Source organism: Hemiscyllium ocellatum, chromosome 19 (assembly GCF_020745735.1).
Source record: "Hemiscyllium ocellatum isolate sHemOce1 chromosome 19, sHemOce1.pat.X.cur, whole genome shotgun sequence".
NCBI classification, from domain to species: domain Eukaryota; kingdom Metazoa; phylum Chordata; class Chondrichthyes; order Orectolobiformes; family Hemiscylliidae; genus Hemiscyllium; species Hemiscyllium ocellatum.
The window spans coordinates 20,946,949-20,971,908 of NC_083419.1; the positions used below are offsets into that span (position 1 = coordinate 20,946,949).

A 24,960-nucleotide genomic window follows, 5' to 3' on the forward strand; every position below is an offset into this window, starting at 1 on the left:
TTGATGATGGGATATCAGCTTCCGTGGAGTTATTTCAGTGTTAAAGTTACTAAAAAGGAGCAGAGCAAGTTAAATAGGAAAAGGAAAATGAGATAAAATCAAAATACTGCAGATACTGGAGATCTGACCTCTCTATCTCAGGAGAAAGTGGAGTTAGAGTTCATTGAATATTTTTAAAGCAAAATTAGGTAGATTCTATTAAGGCAAGGGCATCTAAGGTTATCAAAGTTATTGGGATTGTGGACTGCAAAATTCAAACAGGTCAGCTGTGATTTTATTGAATAGCAGAGCATACTCTAGGTCGAATGGCCTCCTTCTGTTCCTCATTCACATCTGCAAAAAGAGAACAAAATCAATCATTCTCACTTTTTTAATGTAACATACAAAACATAATAATTCTAAATGCACAGTTTTGTTCTCCATACTTGAAGAAGGATATACTTGCATTGGAGGCAGTATAGTGAAAGTTCACTAAATTGGTTCTTGGGGAGAGGGTTTTTTCCTATGTTGAAGGGGGATTGACAGGGTAGAGACTGAGAGGTTGTTTCCCCTAGCTGGGAAACTGAGAACCCTAGGCTTAGTCTTGGGATAGGGGGTTGACCATTTAGGACTGAGATGAGGAAAATTTCCTCTCTTAGAGGGTTGTGTTTCTTTGGACTTGCCTACTTCTCTACTTCAGAATCCTTCACCTTTGAGACTATGTAAGGCTGAGATAGCTTGATATTAATTTTGAAATGAGCACTAAGACACATATGGCTCATAAAATCACAGTAAGAGAATGTTAAATCTAACCAAAACCAAACAAAAACAATAAGCAATTTTGTTTGCACCTGTTTTCCTGCAAATCATGAATTACGTCTGTCACAATTATCCTGCAAGTGTTAACTTTCCTTTTCAAGATACCAGGGTATGATATTTTATTGATATTTGAAGGACAGGCAGTCCAACTAATGCTTATAACTAGTGGAATTATTAAAATCAACATGATCAAAATTTTTTACGATTTAAGCATAGAGATTTTTGGACTGTATACACAGGCTAATCTGTGTGTGCTGCTGGAAGGAATAAAGTGCATGCAATAAATATTGAATGTTATACAATGTCAGCTTAGTGTATGTCATACACACATCGAGAAAATAATTCAGTGTGATATATTTGAAATTAAGGATGTTCTGATAAAGGTTGTGCTTGGGTTGATGTTTATATCCCAATCTGTGTTTGACAGTCTCTTATAAATTACTTTAAAAGTGTTTATGTAAACAGTGTCCATTACCATGCAGACTGTATAAATGGTAAAATAGAACTGTTCAAAGAAAAGGTTGTTATGTTCTGTTAAAATCTGATAGTGCATTCACAAAACATTGACAAAATGCCCGAGAGTTTATTTGACACAATTCCATAACCTTTAAAAAATAAATCTCAACTCATCTTTTTTTTATTTCCTAGGAGACTGGATGCCAACCATATCTCTGTTGTGCCATCAAACTGCTTCAAAGGGTTGGTCTCACTTAGACATCTCTGGCTAGATGACAACGCCCTGACAGATATTCCAGTCAAAGCTCTGAGCAGTTTACCTTGTCTACAAGCCATGACCTTGGCCCTGAATAGAATTCCTCATATCCCAGACTATGCATTTCAGAATCTTTCCAGTTTGGTTGTTCTGTAAGTAATGTTGCTTTTGTTCTCATTGCTGTAAAGATATTTCTGTATGGATATGGTACAATCTTCAAATAAATAAGTAATAGTGGTGCTAAGTGTACCGTGAAACGCAGAAATCATTTGACCTGTCCTGTGGCCAATCTAAACAGCTCAGATGAGAGCAGTGGGTTGAGTTCACTTTAGGATGCCAAAACTATTGTACTATGCAGAGGTTTTGTCCAACATTGATTACAAATCAAAATACTTTTAGTCTGTTTCAAATTATTCACAGAATTATATTATGATCTTGCAAACAATTGCCTACTAAAATAATATTGGATGTTGCCATTTAACTTCGGGCTCTTTTTATTTAACCATGTACAAAATTACTACTCAAGTAATACTAGGGACAGTTATACATTGAGGTCAATTGTTTGGACAGCATCTCCCAATTTCATGACCAATACTATCTAGAAGATCAAGAACAGCAGATACATGAGAATGTCACCATCAGAACTCCCCTTCAAGCCACTCACTATTCTGACTTGGAAATATATTGCCGTTTCTTCAATGTCACTGGGTTAAAGTCTGGTACTCTCGCTAACATTACTTAAGCCAAATGGAGAGCAGCAATTTGATAAGGACCTCACCACCATCTATTCAAGGGCAATTAGGGATGAGCAATAAATGCTGGCCCAGCCAGCAATGCCCACATTGCATGAATGACTGAAAAAAAGCTCAAATTCCTTACAATTAAAGTATAAAATGTCGCGAGACAACTAGGTGATGTTACTGAAAGTTTTGATTATGGGTAATCAGGAAGTGACATAATCAAAATTGAGTTTGACATATCTAACTTCTATGTAATATCATTCTGAAACAATGGGCTGAAATCCCCCTTCTCCTCCACAAATATGGGGCTGTGAGAGGACTGAGGGAATGGGGGATACTGTGCCATAACTGTTTCCAACATCCCTGCGCTAGGATGTTTTCCAGCAGTGAGAAGACATCCCTGGAAGATGATGTCTGATAACTTGCAACCAAATCTACATGCCTATCTCTGAATAAGGATGTCTGAGTGCAATGTTTGAGTACAGTTTGATACATACAAAAACTTAATAAATCTAAATACAGATCATTACCACATTCTTGTGTACTGGAAAATATCTGAGTAATCCCTGGAATGTTTTTCCTTTACAAGTTTAGCATCACAAAACTAAACATCATTCTGCCCACTAATAGGGTGATCCAATCACCTGAAGTCGCTTTCTTAATCAGTAGCAGCTGAGGTCGTTGATGACTGTTTTGACTAAACAGTTTCTTGATCTTTTAAACCATGTTTAAAGGGGAAACTTTCATCTCAATGAAAAATATAACCAACATTTTTCCCGTGATTTCTAGAAGTTAAAACCTACCATAGCTGAAGTCTGGTCTACCAATGGAATGTACACTCTCAGGGAATGGTTCCCAGGATTTTAAGATGCACTATTAATAATACCTTTGTTCACTGAATGTGTCACTGTGGGATTTTATGCCACAACTGGTTTATAATGTCACAATTCAAAGAATCTTGCTAAACAATAGTTGGGACTTGGGTGAATAATGGTCAGACAAAAACTTTATATTGGAGGAGTATCTGCAAATTCGTGCCCATAATATTGTTTGTGTTGTTACCTCTCCTGAAGAACATGACCCAAACTGGCATTGAATTCTAACAGTGCTGGCAACCCTCTCATCTCTTGTCTGTGTTTATGTGCCAGTAAGGCATGGGCATCGCAGTACAGTCCAGAACATGGTTTTGATTTGAGGGCTGTGGCCAAAACCATTAATTTTTGAATCACATGACAAGCAAAACCATTTGTCCATTGAATGAATTTGATCTGATACTCGATCTTCTCTGGAGTGCTTGCCTTCAGTTTTAGTGACTGCACATCAGGAAAGGTATTGTAGGTATTACAACACAGATTCTCAACGGAACAGAAACTTCAACTAACAGTGAGGAGTTATATCATTATTTCACACAAAGGATGGTGGTAATCTTGAATTTCTGCCTTTAAAAGGCGAGAGGTGCCCAGTCAATTAAAATGTTCAACATTAACATTGACAGATGTTTGATATATAAGAATGTCAAGGGATTTGGAGGAAATCGAATTGAGATAGACTTAGCCATAATGTAGCTGAATGACACACAGGATTGAGAAGCTAATGGCTTATTCCTTTCCTCTGTTTGCATTGCAGTAACAACACTCTTAAGTTTCCATATTCTTTAGCTTTTACAATCTGCAGGCAATGAATTTTACTGAAATATTATTGATGAAGATTCTCATTATTCTTATTGACTCAAAACGCATAGAGACTGATGACTCTTAATAATACAAATGACTGATGCAATGGATTGCATAGCAAGATCTCACATTTTAAGGCTTTTACTCTAACAAATGAATTGAAATTCCTGACAAAGGACTTTTGCCTGAAATGTCAATTTTCCTGCTCCTCAGATGCTGCCTGACCTGCTGTGCTTTTCCAGCACCACACTGTCAGCAACTAAACATTATCAGTAGACAACTAATGCATTAAACTACAAAAAAGCTATTCTCCATTAAATTGTTAACAAAACTGAAAAACCCATGACATTTCTGTATAATACACTGCACATCCTACAGAAACACTGGCTCTGTATAAAGAATCTTGTCCTTGTTCTAACTTGATGATCTTCCAATGTGTTTTTAAAAACAGTCCGTTCATTCAGTATTGACAATTAATTTTCTACATTTTCACAAAGTCATTCATTTGCTTGTTGAAAAGCCAAGCATTTCACCCACTCCAAATGAGACACTGCCTTGAAACGGATCTCCCAATGAACTGTGACAAATTTGAAACACAAAATAGATTAGAATTGCATTTAAAAGTCTGTGGATTGTAACAACAAAACTCCAGAGAAGATCAAGTATCAGATCAAATTCATTCAATGGAGCAATTGGTTTTGTTTGTCATGTGATTCAAAAATTAATGGTTTTGGCCACAGCCCTCAAATCAAAACCATGTTCTGGACTGTACTGCGATGCCCCATGCCTTACTGGCACATAAACACAGACAAGAGATGAGAGGGTTGCCAGCACTGTTAGAATTCAATGTCAGTTTGAGTATTGTTAACAACACAAACAATATTATGGGCATGAATTTGCCCATAACTCCTCCAATATAAAGTTTTGTCTGACCATTATTCACCCAAGTCCCAACTATTGTTTAGCAAGATTCTTTGAATTGTGACATTATAAACCAGTTGTGGCATAAAATCCCACAGCGACACATTCAGTGAACAAAGGTATTATTAATAGTGCATCTTAAAATCCTGGGAACCATTACCTGAGAGTGTACATTCCATTGGTAGATCAGACTTCAGCTACAGTAGGTTTTATTTGCTTCAGTCTGTCATGTCATGGAGCATACAAGCAAGTCCTTCTCAAAGCAAGCTCATACATTTAGTCATGTAGAAAGCGAAAGTATTAATCAAAGGTGACTTGATTATCTTCAGAGGAGAACAAGAGCAAATGGTACCACTCCTACATATCACATCAAACATTGTCATTTAGAAACAGATTTGAGTGCTAATTTACCAATTCAACTGGATAATATTGCCAAGTAATTGCATGAACAGCTTCATCGAAATAACATGTAGGAATTGAAAAGGACTATGCTATCAAAGTCATTCAAAATGTGGTAAGAGCTATTTATCTCCGATATTGCAGCGGTGGTTGGTATTGTCTGTTAGCCTTGTGATCTTAGGGATATTGTGAAGAAAATCTGTTGAAGGGAGGAACTGGAAAATGTGTCTTTATTCAAAAAGGTACATCTCTCAGGGGAGCAGAATCAGAAGGTGCTAGAAAGTTTGGATTTCAATTGCAGAAGCATTACAAATTGGCTAAAATACCACTTAAAAGTAAGTCTGATAGTTAACAATAAAGAACATGCATTAAAATTACTAAAAAATAATTTTAACACAAGTTATAAATATTTTCCATCCTTACTGAAAGGATGGAAAATATTTGGCATATTCTAACAGGGAACCTGGTAGCATCAAAGATTAAAAAATTTGTAAAAAAAAAATGTCTTCCACAGAATGTGAACATTGCTAACTAGGCCGGCATTTATTGTCCATCCCTAATTGATCTTGAGGAGGTGGGGGTGAGCTGCCTTCTTGAACTGTGGCAGTCTAATGATGTTTTCTAGAAGAGTTGAAAAATGAACTTGGATTGCCCATTCTTCACATTGTCTTCAAATTTTCTGTTAAAGTGAATCAATGCTTTAGTATTCACATTGATTGCAGTTGGGGAGATATACTTTTCAAATTCGATGCTGCATCTGTATTCACAGTATCTGTCACAGTATCTGTCACAGTATCTGTCACAGTATCTGTCATAGAAGGTTTTGCAACTTTCTAATAACAATCCTTTCAACTGCCCATTCCAAATGATTATTGATTTGCAATGCTGTAAATAATCCAGAATATCAAATCCAAATGCTGAAGCTCTGAAACATGAAAAGACAAAGCTGTGTATACAGAATAGGGTCCATCAGGATTTGTAACGAGGAGAGAAATGCTAAACTTTCTCATACAGTTGAAAACTTCAAGTTTAAAGACATCAGTAGCCTAACCCTTGTTTGGAGTAAAAACTCACATCCTTTTGACATCTGATTTAACTGAGGCTCTGAAATGATGTGAGGCTTTTTTTCTTATCATGTTTCAAAGGGAATAAGAACTACTCACATTTATCAAATTGGTAATTTAACACCAGAGTGTCTGAACACAATTTGAACAATTGTGTAAACTTCAGGGGGTTATGTACACAAATTGAATTTTTATTTGCCAATGAGTGATGGTTTAACATAAATCTGACATCATTTTCAATTTTGAACATATGTACACTGCTATTAGCAACAAATATTTAAAGTATTGGTGTAACCTGAATCGAATAAATATGTGGAATGGCTGAAGAATTTCAACCTAAAGTTTGTTTAAGCTTGTCATGTGCACGTTCTTTTCCTGACTGTGCCATTAATGATACCCTGCAGGCATCTCCATAACAATCAAATCCACTCCCTGGGAAAGAGATGTTTTGATGGTCTCCACAGCCTAGAAACTTTGTAAGTTGGCATCTTGTTTTATTTGTTTCCCTTTTTTTGAATGTTTCAATATGTAAAAACAGAAATTCAGAAAAAAAACACTCAAAGGTAACTGAGGAATTAACAAAATCTTTAAAGTGAAACACAATCACCAACGTACTTCTTATTATTCTGTCTCTTCAGTTGAAAACTTACAATATTCTCCGTGAATAACAAAAATTTCAGGAGCCCATATGATATAAACACTTATGCACAGTTATATATGTGGAGGCGCCAATGTTGGATTGAGATTGGCAAGGTCGGAAGCCACAGGACACCAGGTTATGGTCCAACAAGTTTATTTGAAATCACAAGCGTTCGGACCGCTGCTCCCCCATCAGATAAAAGACTGTTGTGTCACTTGTAGGTATTTAATGATATTGCAAAAATAATCTATTTATGGTGTTTAATAAGTCATCTACTATTAGATAAATAAACATGAAAATGTTTGCCAACTATTGCAGTACAAGTTAATTGCTACCTCAGTTTGATCTTAAATAGTGTAGATGTTTAAGCAACCCATGGAGAGCAGACACTTCAGTTTTTTTCCTGTCCTGGTTTCATTGTTTGATTCTGAAACCAAACCATAAACTTAATTAAAAACCAAATAAAGACTTCTTTCAGCACATTTGTGAAGCAAAATATCAAAGAGCCAAACAGAACAGTTGACACAATCATCTGTGACCCTTAACACTACTTGTATAATAACAGGCCTGTGCAGTATTTTGTATGAAAGATTCCAATCAGAAGGATATCTCTGGCTGTGAATGTGTGAGCTTGCCAAGAAAATTAATTCAGTTTTATATTAGTGGGAACAGAAATGCAAAAGCAACATAGACCAATCACCAAGTGCTGCATTTGCTAATGTGTGAGAGAGTTTTCTCCTTTATAAGTAATTGAGGGATGAGACCACTTCTGGATCCTCAACCCACATTTTGCAGGCAGCATTCCCAGTTGGGAGATATTGCTGGAGGCAAACTCTTTGCCCCGTCCAAGTCCGCCTGCAAGCATTGAAAGAAAGCAGTTCCAATGGTAAAGGTGGCCACTTTCATCTTGACACACCAGTTGAGGTGGATAGAATTTCTTTTAAATGGTAAAACTGTCCCCATAGAGGAAAACCACAGCTAATTGTTGTTGCTGTGGTGGGATGGTGGTGTTAGAATAGGAGGTCTTCTAGATTCCTTCAAGGGGATCAAAGATTACAGGGACAAAGCGGGACAATAGGGTTGAAAGCTATCAGTCATGAATGGTGGAGCAGACTCGATGGGCCGAATAGCCTATTTTCTGCTCTTGTATCTTATGGTCTTATAGTCTCACTTAAGTGGCCTCCAGCCAATTTCTACACATCACTGTCCAAGTTTGTCGAGGGCCAAATCTTAATCTTCCAAACTTCTTATCCCATTATGTACTCAAACTGGATACCCTGTTGCTGCATTTGGGTCACTTTTGCAAGCGATGAACCATTTCCGGTGAGATTGACTGGAGACAGCACCATGTCAGTACACTGCCTACACCAACATATCTGAATTTCTCTGGTCCTGCCATCAAGTCCACCCCCAACAGAATTGGAACAATTCAGCTCATGGCCTGGAACAAAGGGAACCTTCCCTCCTGCCCGTTCGTAGCAGGCTAATGGCAGCTTTTGAATGGAAATCAGGTTTTCTTGAAGGACTCTTGCTGATGTGGGCTGTAAACAATTGTGACTTATGGTTGCTTGTTAATGATTTCAATAGCCAGAAGAGTGTAAACTCCATTGGTGGTGCCTGTGCAATTGTACATCCATAGGATGCTGTGAGCCATTTGCAGCATTTTCAGTATTGTGCCACAACCTGTAACCTTATGGCTCTGCATGTCCCTCAGTGTGACATCTAGGAATAACGGATGAACCTGGTACAATGGGAAGTGTACGGAGCATGCCAGGGTGAACTCCAGGCACACCAAGAAGTGAAGAGCTAAATGACCTGGTGAAACCTTCACTCAGGACTAAATGCTTCCTAGACACCAGAAGCTACACACTCCATTCAACTCTAAGAGATCTGAAACACAACAGATCAGAACAATGCTCTAACATCCAAGTATGAATGATGGTAACTAACTAATATGGGGGAGAACATTTCCAAAGATCCCCATTCTCAATGTTGGGGAAGTCAGCATATCAGAACAAAGCATTCGCATCCATCTTACTGAACGAATGGCCTCCACCCAGCCCCCACTATCTACATTATAAGGTTGCCAATGATCAGAAGTACAGTAGTCCAGTCATATAAATACAGTGGCTACACAGCACATCAGAAACTGAGAATTTATCAGTAAGTAACTCAGTCCTGACTCCCTAAAGTTTGTCCACCACTTACAAGGTACAAGTCAGAGGTGCAATGAAATCCACTACACTCGTCTGGATGAGTGTAGCTCTAACCACACTCAAGGGCCCAGCACAAAGCAGTCCACTTGATTGCTGCCCCATCCCCTTCCAATGTTCATTCACTCAATTCCCAGTGCACAATGACAACAGTGTGCACCATTCACATATTGCACTGTGGTAAATTGCTAAAACTTCCTCAACAGAGTACAGTAGGATATTGATCAGATGGGTCAATGGACCGAGGAGTGGCAGGTAGAGTTTTATTTACATAAATGTGAGGTGCTGTATTTTGGAAAGGCAAATCAGGGCAGGACTTGTACACTTGATGGTAAGGACCTGGGGAGTGTTGCTGAACAGAGACCTTGGAATGCAGGATCATAGCTCCTTGAAAGTGGAGTTGCAGGTCAATAGTGTAGTGAAGAAGGCATTTGGTATACTTTCCTTTATTGGTCAGAGCATTGAGTATAGAAATTGGGAGATCATATTGCGGCTCTGAAGGATATTGGTTAGACCACTTTTGGAATTTTGTGTGCAATTCTGGTCTCCCTGCTATAGAGATGATATTGTGAAAGTTGAAAGCATCCAGAAAAGATTTACAAGGATGTTGCCAGGGTTGGAGGGTTGAGCTATAGGGAGAGGCTGAATAGGCTGGGGCTGTTTTCCCTGGAGCTGAGGGGTGAAAAATCATGAGAGACGTGGATAGGGTAAACAGACATGATCGTTTTTTCTGGGTAGTGGAGTCAAAAACTAGAGTCCATAGTTTTAAGGTGAGAGGGGAAAGATTTAAAAGGGACCTAAGGGGAAACTTTTTCACGCAGAGGCTGGTGTATCGAATGAAGAAGTATTGGAGGTTGGCACAATTACAACATTTAAAAGGCATCTGGATGGGTATATGAATATAAGGGGTTTAAAGGGATACAGGCTAAATGCTGGCAAAGTGGACTAGATTTGTTTAGGATATAATGGCAGCATGGACAAGTTGGACTGAAGGGTCTGTTTCTGTGATAATCATCTCTATGACTCTATAACAGCTCCTTCAAACCTGGACAGCAAGGGAAGCATGTACATTGGAAACCTTCAAGTTCTCCTGAAAGTTACACACCATTTTGACTCAGAAATACATCACCTTTTCATTGCCGCTTGGTCAAACACATGGAATGCTGTACCTAACAACACTATGAAGGTCTCTGTACCACACGGGCTGTAAAATATTAGGTTAGATTCCCCTACAGTGTAGCCCATACAATAAATGTTGGTCCATCCAGCAATGCACACATCCTATGAATGATTTTTAAAAAAAATCCTACAGCACTGAAACTCTTGTATATGAAAGCAAAATAGTTTTACAACACCTACAAGAGAGCACAATATACTTATACTATAGATTTTAGCACATGATAACTTGATTTACCTTTGGAAAGGTGAGAATTGTTCAATGAACCAAGCTTTCAAAGGAACCCTGAGTTTTTCAAAAGATAGTTCAGTTTTTAAAAATATATATAAGCACATTCATTGATTCTGCTAAAGATTTGTGTGATTATTGTTATGACATTACATGAATATTAAAAGCTGGAAGTGAACTGAAGTTTGCAAAGAGTCTGTTGCCAAATATTGGTTTGAAATTTAACTAAATGCATTCTGGCCACAATTGCAGATGACCTCATTATATTTCCTCATATTTGTTACCTAATGCAGAGATTTGAACTACAACAATCTGGATGAATTTCCTGTTGCGATAAAGACACTAACAAATCTTAAAGAGCTGTAAGTATCCCCATGCTGTCAGGATTCACATTGAACAAGTAGAAGCAGTTTTATCATCAAAGCGGTCAAAATGGAGTGGCAGTGTCACCTCAGGGTGGGTTCAGTGTTGTTATGGGTAAAATTGTTAAGTCACTGGATACTGTCAATTAATCTTTGGGCCAAATCTTTTGCATATTTTTATGATATTACAAGAATGCCAATTCTGCAGCCAGGGTTGGAATGCTCTTTGACATATTAATGAGCTCTAATAATTAGGTCTATTCATGGAATCTGATAATACTGATTCTGATCTTAGAAGAGGAAATGGAAGTCAGAAGAAAACATGACTGAATGAGATACCATCACTGCATTTAAAGATTCTGTTGTGAAATAGCCAGTACTTCAGCAATTTGAGCACTTGTTGTATTTTATATTCCAAAACCTTTTCGCTCTGCCTGTCACTTGGAAGTTACTGCAAAATTTGTAACAGTCTGTAGAAAAGAAAATTGGTCATGGTTTTGACTCCAGGTCATGGTCTCTGGTGCCCACACAAATCTACAAGGTAGGGCTCACTATAAATTAAAATGATAAGTTGAGGGAGTTTTCAGCTGGCACAAGCAATACCATGCAGGAGCACAGAAGCTGGGGGAGATGTTGAGCAAAGATCAGGTTCCTTTCATAAAAAGGAAGATCGGCTGAATGAAAACATCAAGAGACTCATCTGGCAGGATTCCAGGCAACTGATCCAAAGTCGTATTAGTAGAGGTAGTTTGTCTACAGGTGATGCAGGTCCTTGGGAGATTTGATGGATAAGAGAATAAAAAAGGAGAATTCATTCTTAAATTTTGAAAAATGATTTCAAAGCTTTTCATTGTCCAATATGTTACAGCCGGCATATTTAAAATCAAAGTGGGAAAAAGAGCTATGCTTTTCAGTGCTGAATGTGACATTGTTGATATCCTCCTGTTGGGCTCACAAGTTCCACACTGACTAAACCTCAAGCCATCCAGAAAGTTATTGTACCTTGTCTCTACTGGTTTCTTATATGACTATTACTTTTCTAGCCATCAACACTTCAACCTTAAAAGTTTGTTTTCATTTGCATGTCTCTCTACAGCTGTTTCTGGTCCCCCTGTAGTCCTGCTTATCATAAATTCCCGTTGTCCCACCATCAGTAGTAGAATCTTCACAAATCTTGCTCTTCGATCCTGGGACTTTCTATTCAAATTGATCTCCTTTATACAACTCTCCTTACTTTCCACTGTGTCTCAAAAATGTACCTTTACAACCGCTCCTTTGACCACCTCCCTTATTATCATATTCTTGGTTCAACCATTGCGTTGGTAAATTTTCCCTCAGGCAATGCTGTCACAGCAAAGTAAGTTACTGTTGCTGTTAAAAGAAAAAAATTTCTATAAATTGGAGTATAATATTCCTATTATATGAGTTCATGTGAGAACATCTCTTAGAACTTCACACAACGAACTATTTCTGAAATATAGCAAGTGAAATGTGACCTTAAAATAGTTATCCTGTGCCAGTAGGTCCATAGGTGAACATAAATAGTAAGGAACAACAATTAACTTTTGAAACTATGTTGATGTAATAGAAGATTTTGGAACTCTAGACTGTTGTTCATTTGGTATAACTCAAGCCATTGTTCATTTGGTATAAATTATGTTCTAGGGGCTTTCATAGCAACAACATTCGGTCAATCCCTGAACATGCATTTGTTGGCAATCCATCTCTCCTAACAATGTAAGTTTTATTTCAACATTTAATTTTACATACTAATTTACAGGATGGTGGGTTGAGTTTAGAGTTTCATTTCTGTTCTTGTTCACTTTTTAAAATCAAGCTTTTCACTCAAATAAAAGCAAAAGAACGGATGCTGGAAATCTAAACTAAAACAGAAAAAGCTAGAGAAACATCTGTGGAGAGAGAAACAGAGTTAACATTTCAAGTCTGATATAACTCTTCATTAAAACTTAATTAAAGTGAAGTAAAAGCTAGCAACATCAAGCTTCCAAGTCAATTACTGTTCTGAAGCTGCAGTCTTGAAAGTGTGGGTATGATTAAAATGCTTTTTCTTTGCAGCCATTTCTATGATAATCCCATCCAATTCGTTGGAAAATCTGCTTTTCAACACCTGCCTGAGTTACGCATACTGTAAGTACAAATTAAGTGCCCATATCACTGAAATCTTGTAAAAGGTATATAGGCCAAACATTTGTACTATTTTATTAAATACTAATCCCTTTTCTCTTTCTAGCTCCCTTAATGGAGCAACCGAAATAACTGAATTTCCAGATCTTACTGGCACCATAAGTTTAGAAAGCCTGTAAGTTTTCCACAACCAAACTTTGAACATATTTGATTGATATTCCACAATATATTTGGAAACGAAATGTTGATGATATACGTTATATTTACTGAGAGTAACAGCTTTATCTTTCAGGACTCTAACAGGAGCACGAATTGCATCTCTTCCAAGCACTGTTTGCAAACAGCTACCAAATTTGCAAGTTTTGTAAGTTATGAATTGATCAACCATTGCCTATTATTCCTGGATTTAAAAGAATACCAGTTAAATGTTAGATAACTTAATATTTCTTTATCAAAATTAACTCATTCTTTCTTTGTCCAGTTTTGTCCTGGAGAAAGTAAGCAAGTGTTTTGCCTGGTAACAGTGTCAAATAAAATTAATTGCCCTGGATGGTGTCAAGCTTCTTGAATGTGCAATATTCCATCATAGTCCTGATGTGTATCTCAAAGATTCTTGATAGGCACTAGGGAGACAGGAAATGAATTACTTACTGCAGAATCCTTAGCCTCTGACCTGCTTTTATAGCCACAAGATTTATATCACAAATCCAGTTCAGTTTCTGGTCAAAGGCATCCTCCAGGATGTTGATAGTGGGTAATTCAGTGATGGTACTGCCACTGAATGCTAAGCGGCAATAGTTAGATTCTCTCTTGTTGCCAGTGGTCATTGCCTGGCATTTAAAGTCATAAAGATGTACAGCACAGAAACAGACCTTCAGTCCAACTCATCCATACCAACCAGATATCCCAACCCAATCTAGTCCCACCTGCCAGCAGATGTCCCATATCCCTCCAAACCCTTCCTAGTTTTATACTCACCCAGATGCCTTTTAAATGTTGCAATTGTACGAACCTCCACCATTTCCTTAGGCAGCCCTTTCCACATATGCATCACCCTCTGCATGAAAAAGTTGCCTCTTCAGTCTCTTTTATATCCTTCCCCTCTCACCCTAAACCTATGCCCTCTAAGTCTGGACTCTCCCACCTCAGGGAAAAGACCTTGTCTATTTATCCTAACCATGCCCCTCAGAATGTTTTAAAACTCTATAAGGTCACTCCTCAGCCTCTGATGCTCCAGGGAAAACAGCCCCAGCCTATTCAACCTCTCCCAATTGCTCAAATCCTCCAACCCTCTCAACATCCTTGTAAATCTTTTCTGAACCCTTTAAGTTTCACGACATCCTTCCGATAGGAAGGAGACCAGAATTGCAAGCTATATTCCAAAAGTGGCCCGACCAATGTCCTGTATAGCTGCAACTTGATCTCCCAACTCCTGTACTCAATACTCTGACCAATAAAGGGAAGCATACCAAACACCTTCTTCACTATCTTATCTACCTGTGACTCTACTTTCAAGGAGCTATGAAGCTTCACCCCAAGGTCTTCTTGTTCAGCAAAACTCCCTAGGACCTTACCATTAAGTGTATAAATCTTGCTAGGATTTGCTTTCCCAAAATGCAATATCCCGCATTTATCTAAATTAAACTCCATCTGCCACCCCTCAGCCCATTGGCTCATCTGATCAAGATCCCGTTGTAATCTGAGGTAACTTTCACTGTCCACTACACCTTCAATTTTGGTATCATCTATATCATGTACAAACTTACTAACTATACAACTTAAGCTCACATCTAAACCATTTGTTTAAATGACTTATGAGGACGTTATTTGCCACTCATCAGTCCAATATCCCTTCGGGAAGGAAATCTGTCACCGAATCTAACCTACATGTGACTCCGGGACCACAGCAAATTGGTTGACTTTTAAATGCCCCGGAATTTGCCTAGCTGCCATTCCGTTTTATCAAATCCTTTTCCATGTCCCAAGCTTTAAATTGGTCAGTGTAAAACAATGTTTTGTAATTTTTTTTTCATATTTGGATGAAAATCTTTTAATGTTTTTGGCTGATTGTCAGCCCAGTGATAGTTCTACACTAGTAGTCCCCAGTAAGAACGTTGCTGCAGCTTGCTGAGGGAACGACACAGTTGGGGTGGCAATAATGGGAAACCCTCACCAGAGCCTTTTCTTGGCTACAGACGACAAATCACAGGCAAAGCAGCTGATGAAAAGTATTATTTTCCTTTTTCAAAGAAGTTGTGCTTTGTGTTTAACAGAGATCTGTCTTACAACTGGATCCAGGAACTCCCGAGTTTCTTTGGTTGCCAGAAGCTTCAAAAGCTGTAAGTGTAAGACTTCTGCTAATAGAAATGTTTTACGCTGCCTTGGAGGCAAGTCATGATTTGGAGATGATGGTGTTGGACTGGGGTGTACAAAGTTAGAAATCACACAACACCAGGTTATAGTCCAACAGGTTTAATTGGAACCACTAGCTTTCCGTGCAGCGCTCCTTCATCAGGTGTCAACCATCTGGTGAAGGAGCGGTGCTCCGAAGGCTAGTGCTTCCAAATAAAGCTGTTGGACAGTAACCTGGTGTTGTGTGATTTCTAACTTTTGTAGGCAAGTATAATTCAAGGGTTCATGTGATTAAAAAATCCACTAATATGAACAGGCAACATTTTTTTTTGATCTATTAAAATTCTAAGCCAAGAAATGTGGAGTGTCCATCAATTGAGACCTGATCGTTAAACTTCATTTGTCTGTTTCCATTTTCAGTGACCTGCATCACAACAAAATTTATGAAATTCAGCACGATACTTTCCGCCAGCTCACTGCCCTACGATCACTGTGAGTATCCAACACCCTTTGGTTCAGTATTTCAGGATTTGTTTCAGTACCATTAAAAACATTGTAACAGTACATCAGTGAGAAAATAAGTATAGCCAACTTACTAGTTACCTTAAAATCTTGAGTAAACTTAAATCTTACAATTAATAAAACCAAACCTGGTTGAATGCCAGTGTTTATTTTCCCAAAAAGATCAGAAACTCACATTTAAATTTCACTCATAAATCTGGAATGTGAAGCTTCTTCCAGCATAGCAGGTGGCATTGGTGAGGGAGGGCATGAGCAGCTGGCACAGTTGTGCCAGGACCTCCAACAGCATCTGAGGGTGCTGAATAGGGCAGCTGGGATCATCACATTTTCTCTGGAAAGAGTGACTTTGAGGGAAAGGAGTGTAATGGGGAGAAGGAACAGATACATTTCTCAAGTTTCTTGACCAGATGTAAACCACAGGATTGATCCCATGTACATACTATGTCTTCCTTAGAGTCATACAGCCATACAGATCTACAGCACAGAAACAGACCCTTCAGTCCAGCTTGTCCATGCCGATCAGATATCCCAACCCAATCTAGTTCTATCTGCCAGCACCTGGCCCCTATCCCTCCAAATGCTTCCAATTCATATACCCATCCAGATGTCCTTTATATGTTGCAATTGTACCAACCTCCACCACTTCCTCTGGCAGCTCATTCCATAAATGTACCACCCTCTGCGTGAAAAAGTTGCTCCTTAGGTCTCTTTTATATCTTTTCCCTCTCACCCTAAACCTATGCCCTCCAGTTCTGGACTCCACCACGCCAGGGAAAAGACTTTGTAAATTTATCCTATCCATTCCCCTCATGATTTTATAAACCTCTATAAGGTCACCCCTCAGCCTCTGGCGCTCCAGGGAAAACAGCCCTAGCCTAGTCAACCTCTCCCTATAGCTCAAATCCTCACAACATCTTTCCGATAGGAAGGAGACTAGAATTGCATGCAATATTCCAACAGTGGCCTAACCAATGTCTGTACAGCCGCAACATGACCTCCCAACTCCTGTACTCAATATTCTCCCATACCAAATGCCTTCTTCACTATTCTATCTACCTGTGACTCCACTTTCAAGGAGCTATGAACCTGCACTCCAAGGTCTCTTTGTTTTGCGACACTCCCTAGGACCTTATCATTAAGTGTATAAGTCCTGCTAAGATTTGCTTTCCCAAAATACAGCACTTTGCACTTATCTGAATTAAACTACATCTGCCACTTCTCAGCCCATTGGCCCATCTGATCAAGGTCCTGTTGTAATCTGAGGTAACCTTCTTCGCTGTCCACTATACATCCAATCTTGGTGTCTTCTGAAAACTTACTTAATTATACATCTTATGCTCACATCCAAATCATTTATATAAATGATGAAAAGTAGTAGACCCAGCATTGATCCTTGTGATCAGTCCTCCAGTCTGAAAAACAACCTTTCACCACTACCCTCTGTCTTCTCCCTTTGAGCCAGTTCTGTATCCAAATAGCTAGATCTCCCTGTATTCCATGAGATCCAGCCTTGCTAACCCATCTCCCATGGGGAACCTTGTAGAACGCCTTACTGAAGTTTATATAGATCACATTTACTGCTCTGCCCTGATCAATCGTCTTTGTTACTTCTTCAAAAAACTCAATCAAGTTTGTGAGACATAATTTCCCACGCACAAAGCCATGTTGACTATCCCTAATCAGTCCTTGCCTTTCCAAATACATGTACACCCTCTCCCTCAGGATTTCCTCCAACAACTTGCCCACCACCAAGGTCAGGCTCACTGGTCTATAGTTCCCTGGCTTGTCCTTACTACCCTTCTTAAACAGTGGCACCACGTTTGCCAACCTCCAGTCTTCCGACACCTCACCTGTGACTACTGATGGTACAAATATCTCAGTAAGAGGCCCAGCAATCACTTCCTTATCTTCCCACCAAGTTCTAGGGTACACCTGATCAGGTCTTGGGGACTTATCTACTTTTATGCTTCAAGATATCCAGCACTTCCTCCTCTGTAATCTGGACATTTTTCAAGATGTCACCATCTATTTTCCTACATTCTATATCTTCCATATCCTTTTCCACATTAAATACTGATGCAAAATACTCGTTTAGTATCTCTCCCATCTCCTGCGACTCCACACAAAAGCCACCTTGCTGATCTTTGAGGGGCCCTATTCTGTCCCTAGTTACCCTTTTGTCCTTAATGTATTTGTAAAACTCTTTGGATTATCCTTCACTCTATTTGCCAAAGCTATCTCATGTCCCCTTTTTGCCCTCCTGATTTCCCTCTTAAGTATACTCCTACTGCCTTTATACTCTTCTAAAGACTCACTCGATCTATCCTGTCTGTACCTGACATATACTTCCTTCTTTTTCTTAACCAAACCTTCAATTTCTTTAGTCATCCAGCATTCCCTATACCTACCAGCCTTTCCTTTCACCCTGACAGGAATATGCTTTCTTTGGATTCTCGTTATCTCATTTCTGAAGGCTTCCGATTTTCCAGCCATTCCTTTACCTGTGAACATCTGCAACCTATCAGCTTTCGAAAGTTCTTGCCTCATACCTTCAAAATTGGCCTTCCTCCAATTTAGAACTTCAACTTCTAGACCTGGTCTATCCTTTTCCATCACTATTTTAAAACTAATAGAATTATGGTCGCTGGCCTCAGAGTGCTCCCCGACTGACACCTCAGTCACCTGCCCTGCATTATTTCCCAAGCATAGGTCAAGGTTTGCACCTTCCTTAGTAGGTACATCCACATACTGAATCAGAAAATTTTCTTGTACACACTTAGCAAATTCCTCTCCATCTAAACCCCAAACATTATGGCAGTCCCAGTCTATGTTTGGAAAGTTAAAATCCCCTACCATAACCACCCTATTATTCTTACAGATAACTGAGATCTCCTCACAAATTTGTTTCTCAATTTCCCTCTGATTATTAGGGGGTCTATAATATAATCCCAATAAGGTGATCATCCTTTTCTTATTTCTCAGTTCCACCTAAATAACTTCCCTGGATGTATTTCCAGGAATATCCTCCCTCAGTACAGCTGTAATGCTATCCCTTATCAAAAATACCACTCCCCCTCCTCTCTTGCCTCCCTTTCTATCCTTCCTCTGTAGCAATTGTATCCTGGAACATTAAGTTGCCAGTCCTGTCCATCCCTGAGCCATTTTTCTTTAATTGCTTTGATATCCCAGTCCCATGTTCCTAACCATGCCCTGAGCTCATCTGCGTTCCCCGTTAGGCTGCTTGCAATCAAATAAATGCAGTTTAATTTAATAGTCCTACCTTGTCCCTGCCTGCCCTGACTCAATTCTGTTCTCAGCTGTACCACTCTCAGATTGATCTCTTTCCTCACTATCTCCCTGGATCCCAGCCCCCCACCTTACCCATTTAAATCCTCCCGAACAGCTCTAGTAAATCTCCCTGCCAGTATAATAGTCCCCTTCCAATTTAGGTGCAATCCATCCTTCTTGTACAGGTCACTTCTACCCCAGAAGATATTCCAATGAACCAAAAACGTGACTCCTTCTCCCATACACCAGCTCCTCAGTCATGCATTCATCTGCTCTATCCTCCTATTCCTGCCCTCACAAGCTCGTATCACTGGGAGTAATCCAGATATTACTACTCTCGAGGACCTCCTTTATGAATTTTTGCCTAACTCTCTGTAATCTCCCTTCAGAATCTCAATCTTTTTCCTTCCTATGTCATTGGTTCCATTAGCGGGTTGGCATGGTGAGGGAGAGTAGCTGAAGCAGCAGTGCTCGGACCTCATTAATGGGTTGGCATGGTGAGGGAGGGCAGCTGAAGCAGCAATGCTAGGACCTCCATTAGCAGGTTAGCATGGTGAGGGAGGGGCGCCGAGCAGGGCAGCTGGGGCTGAACTGACCCTTTTCAGATGAAGTGTAATCTTTGCAGGAAGAAGAATCAGATAGACAATGTATTTCCTCAGCCACATGTAAACCACTGGCTTGATTCCATGTACTTACAGTACCTTCCTTAATTTCCCTTCATGTTTGTAATGATCAGTTCATGACCTTTGAACAATCTGTGTGTTAAGATTTCATGTGACATTAGTAATGATATCATGAAATCGTCAGAATGTTTTTGTACACTGTCACCTAATTCACTAATATCCTCTCAGGAAGGAAATCTGCTGCCTTTACCTTTTCTGAACTACATGTGACTCCAAATGCACAGCAATGCGGCTGACCTTTAACTGCCCACTGAAATGGACCAGCAAGTCACTCAATTCAAGAGCATTTAGTGATGAGTGACAAATAACCACACCCAATGAAAGAATAAAGAAAATTGAGGAAGTCAATTAGGAAAAGAAAATGTCCAGTGTAGAGCATTTGAAACTATTGAATTGCTTAAAATATTGCATTGTTGAGCTAATTTGATGCTAATTAGTGTCAGCAGTACAATTGGCCTGGGCAATGCTATTTAACAACTAGCAGATGGAGCTCTCTAATCTCTGTTTTAGCTATGATGCAACAAATGTTAACATTTTTATAGTATCTCAACTTAGCCCAGCTGCAGTACTAAATAGTGAAATCAGAGTTACTCACATGTTATAACTTAAAGTGAAAAATGAAGTGCAAATATCTTTCCCAAAATTGTTAATAGTCCAAATAATCGTTGTGGCTTTTTTTTGCATCAGAAATTTTAAAAACAACTTACTCTAGCTGTGTAATTGATGGCAAGAGAAAAGGAATTCCTATTTAAATGCTTGGCAGACGCACACAGTGGTGTGCATTATGGCATGTTAACTGGGGCTAATCTGTATGGCTCAGTGGCACACTACATACATTTTGCTGAGCTTTCAGGAATTTACAATCTTTCTTCTCATTCCACAGTTAATATGAAGGCAAGTGTTCACAGCCTCCATCCTAGAATCAAATTTGATGCCTTCATTGTTTTTCTATTCCAGAGTGTTACTCAGATTTAGGTTATGGTCTATTCTTTACATCAGATACTGGAAGCAGTGACATAATTACTGGACTAGTAATCCAGAAAACCATCAGAGACTCTGGGGATATGGGTTCAAATCCAACATTGACAGCTGGTGGAATTTGAATTCAGTTCATAAAAATATAAAATATAACAGTATTCTTTGCCTATTATTACCAATTGACATTTAAAATAACTGTCTGGTTCTCTGCTGTCTTTTAGGCAAGGAAATCTGCCACCTCTATATGGTCTGATCCACATGTGGCTCCACACCAACAGTGAAGTGCCCTCAGTGATTGTCTCACAATCTTCCCAGTTCAATAGCCCACACCTCCTCATGAAAGAGTTTTTAAAAGAAACCATCACTGAAACAGCATTCAGTTAATCCCTACATTAATATATTAATATCCATCACCTAAAAACAGAAAATACTGGAATAACTCAGCAGGTCTGTCATATGTACAAAGAGGAACAGAGTGAATGAGTTGAGTTTTCATTTTTTCATCAGCTCACTGACAACAGGAGTCTTTTAATATTCATTATCACGTGGGCACTTTAAGATATCACAGTTTACCAAAAAGTTGCCAATTGGCAGCCAGCTGGCATATTCTTATTCAGGTTGTGGAGTGCCCGTATTGGTCTGAGGTGGACACCAGGTTATAATCCACTTCACTAGACCGTTCACCTGACAAAGGAGTAGCACCTCGAAAGCTTGTGATTTCAAATAAAACCCTGGTGTCATGTGACTTCTGATGACATTCATGTTCAGCTATAGTGGCAGGTGGGCACCTGATGCTTAAGCTGCCAATGTATGTTGGAGAAAAAGAGGGTAATTCAACATAGAGGTGTACCCTGAAGTGATTTCAGACATGATAAAAATAAAGAGGCTGGAGAATCAAGGCCATTATGGTGGAGCTGTGCCCCTGTAGCTGTGGGATGGGGGAGCCAGGTTTCAACAGGAAGCCTGTATGCCAATTCAGAAAAATCCAGTTTTTTTATTCATTTGTTGAATGCGTCCATCACAGGCTAAGCCAGTATTTATTGCCCATCCCAATCATCCAGCAATTCCCCATTGCTGTGGCTCTGGAGTCACATGTGGGCCAGAACAGGTAAGGATAGCAGTTCCTTAAAAGGCATTTGTGAACAAAATGGGTTTCCCCCCAGCAATGATTCTCTCAATTTCCAGATTTTTATTGAATTCAAATTTCACCATCTGTCAAGGTGGGATTCGAACATGGGTCGAACATTGCTTGGGTATCTAGATTAACAGCCTGGCGATAATACCATCAACCGTTCACCAACCAGGATATCAGTATAGTATTATTAATAGGCCCTTTAAGAAGCCTAACTGTTTACCCACCAATCATCACCACTAAACCAACCTACCCCAAAATAGCCTGCGGGCAGGAATGTGCCAATAAACCAACAGATCAGTGTCGGAATCCAAATTGTCTGCGTGCCCAGTTCTGATCTTTCCCTCATCAGTCCAATAAAGATTTAGTTCGCATTTCTAGATCACTTAGATTTCTAGATCATTTTGAATAGAATTGTGCAGGGCATTTTTTTTTTGAAAAGGCTTTCCACTTTTAAATATTTTCCTTTATTTGGAAATAAGGAATTTCCCTTTCTAGACATGGCAATTTACTGTGGGAGGAAAGCTATTGAGATTCAATTTCAGTATTTCAAACTTGTAAGCCAAATACTTTAGTCCACTATGCTACATGCCAAAGTTTACAGCAGTCTGTTTCCAATTCTGCATTTAAAAAATAATAAAGTTGAAATCCTTCCATGATAAGAGGAGACACCCTTCAAATGCAGCGAGGTACTGGTCCTCGCTGTGAAATTTTGTATAGACTGCACAGGAATAGATATAGTGGTGGCTCTCTTCATGTGGCATCTCAGAAATGAAAACTCTTGGCTATTTAGCCTAGAATTTTGAAGTAAAATAAATTACTGCAAATTGAGATTACACAATGATTTATTTAAAAATTATTTTAAACTTAGAATGTCAGTTACTGAGGGAAAGAATAGCAGTCTTTTTAAATCAAGAGTATTTTTTATGATCTGATCTGGTCATTAGTTAAACCTGGATGTGAATTCAGAGTGAAGGAAACAGAAGTTGCTGGAAGCTAGACTGCGATTTGTGTAATGCACATATTTTGCATTTGCAGAGATAGTCCAAAACTCTAGTAAAATAAAACCTATTGCACTCTTACAAGCTAGTGTCAGTTCTGCTTTGATTTGAGATATATAAAATATGCAGCAAAATACAAAAGGTATACGATTGAGAAATACTGATTTCAAATCCGTTTTTCCAATTTTACATCACAATTCGAGCTGAAATCCGAATCTCCATTCTCTCTGCACGTGGAAGCATTTGGGTAGAAGAGCAAAGGTACCATCAGGTAGTTCCACTCTCATGGACTGTCCTTTGATCAGACACAAGATCAACAGTACTGGTCAATACCCACTATAGCTAGCAAGAATGTTAAGGAGGACCTTATTTAAGGATTGATGCTCGAGGGAAAAAAAAACTGTTTACAGAACCAGTCTTATTTAAAGTTGTTCCATTCCCAATTAAATAGTTCAGAGGTTAAGGTAAAAAATATGCAAGGGATCATTGTTGCTTTGTAAGACCCTGCCAGAAATTGTGTTTCACCAAAAGTTTGCAATCCTATGAATGTTTTTTCAAGCTGGAACAATAATTACAATGTTTTTTTAAAAAAAGTTGTAAATATGTTCCATTAGTGAGCAGATAAAAACTAAATATTTGGAACTTTCTCCAGACTTATTGCCATCTGAATGAGGCATTCTACTGCACCTTGTAGATGAAATATTAAAAGGGTTGTGCACAGAATATGTTTTTGCAAGGTTTGTCGCTCAGGTTGAGGTTTAGGGTGTAGGTTTGCTCGCTGAGCTGTAGGTTTGATATCCAGACGTTTCATTACCTGGCTAGGTAACATCATCAGTGGCAACCTCCAAGTGAAGCGAAGCTGTTGTCTCCTGCTTTCTATTTATATCTTTCTCCTAGATGGGGTTCCTGGGGTTTGTGGTGATGTCATTTCCTGTTTGTTTTCTGAGGGGTTGATAGATGGTATCTAGATCTATGTGTTTGTTTATGGCGTTGTGGTTGGAGTGCCAGGCCTCTAGGAATTCTATGGCATGTCTTTGCTTAGCCTGTTCCAGGATAGATGTGTTGTCCCAATTGAAATGCTGTTTTTTTTCATCCGTGTGTAGGGCTACGAGGGAGAGAGGGTCGTGTCTTTTTGTGGCTAGCTGGTGTTCATGTACCCTGGTGGCTAATTTTCTTCCTGTTTGTCCTACGTAGTGTTTGTGGCAGTCCTTGCATGGAATTTTGTAGATGACGTTGATTTTGTCCATGGGTTATACTGGGTCTTTTAAGTTTGTTAGTTTTTGTTTACGAGTGTTAGTGGGATTGTGTGCTACTAGGATTCCGAGGGGTCTGACTACTAACAAACTCCTACTAGCACACAATCCCACCAACACTCTCAAACAAAAACTAACAAACTTAAAAGACCAGTACAACCCATGGACAAAACCAACATCATCTACAAAATTCCATGCAAGGACTACCACAAGAACTACGGAGGACAAACAGGAAGAAAGTTAGCCACCAGGATACATGAACACCAGCTCTCCACAAAAAGACACGACCCTCTCTCCCTCATAGCCCTACACATGGATGAAAAAACCACCATTTCGACTGGGACAACACATCTATCCTGGGACAGGCTAAGCAAAGACATGCCAGAGAATTCCTAGAGGCCTGGCACTCCAACCACAACGCCATAAACAAACACATAGATCTAGATGCCATCTATCAACCCCTCAGAAAATGAACAGGAAATCACCACAAACCCCAGGAACACCATCCAGGAGAAAGATATAAATAGAAAGCAGGAGACAACAGCTTCACTTCACTTGGAGGTCGCCACTGATGATGTTACCTAGCCAGGTAATGAAATGTCTGGATATCAAACCTACAGCTCAGCAAGCAAACCTACAGCCTAAATACAGAATATGTTTCTAACCAGGTAGCACAGTT

General features: G+C 39.2%; 1 protein-coding gene across 1 annotated transcript in view; it reads left to right on the forward strand.

The window, feature by feature from the left end:
• Positions 1–24,960, forward strand: part of LOC132824657 (leucine-rich repeat-containing G-protein coupled receptor 5-like) — a 159,466-nt gene that overhangs the window by 114,280 nt on the left and 20,226 nt on the right. The window contains exons 5-13 of the mRNA XM_060839292.1: positions 1,447–1,662; positions 6,712–6,783; positions 10,859–10,927; positions 12,593–12,664; positions 13,004–13,075; positions 13,179–13,247; positions 13,365–13,436; positions 15,346–15,411; positions 15,845–15,916. Of these exons, the coding sequence (XP_060695275.1) occupies positions 1,447–1,662; positions 6,712–6,783; positions 10,859–10,927; positions 12,593–12,664; positions 13,004–13,075; positions 13,179–13,247; positions 13,365–13,436; positions 15,346–15,411; positions 15,845–15,916 (780 nt within the window). The remainder of the gene's footprint in view (positions 1–1,446; positions 1,663–6,711; positions 6,784–10,858; positions 10,928–12,592; positions 12,665–13,003; positions 13,076–13,178; positions 13,248–13,364; positions 13,437–15,345; positions 15,412–15,844; positions 15,917–24,960) is intronic.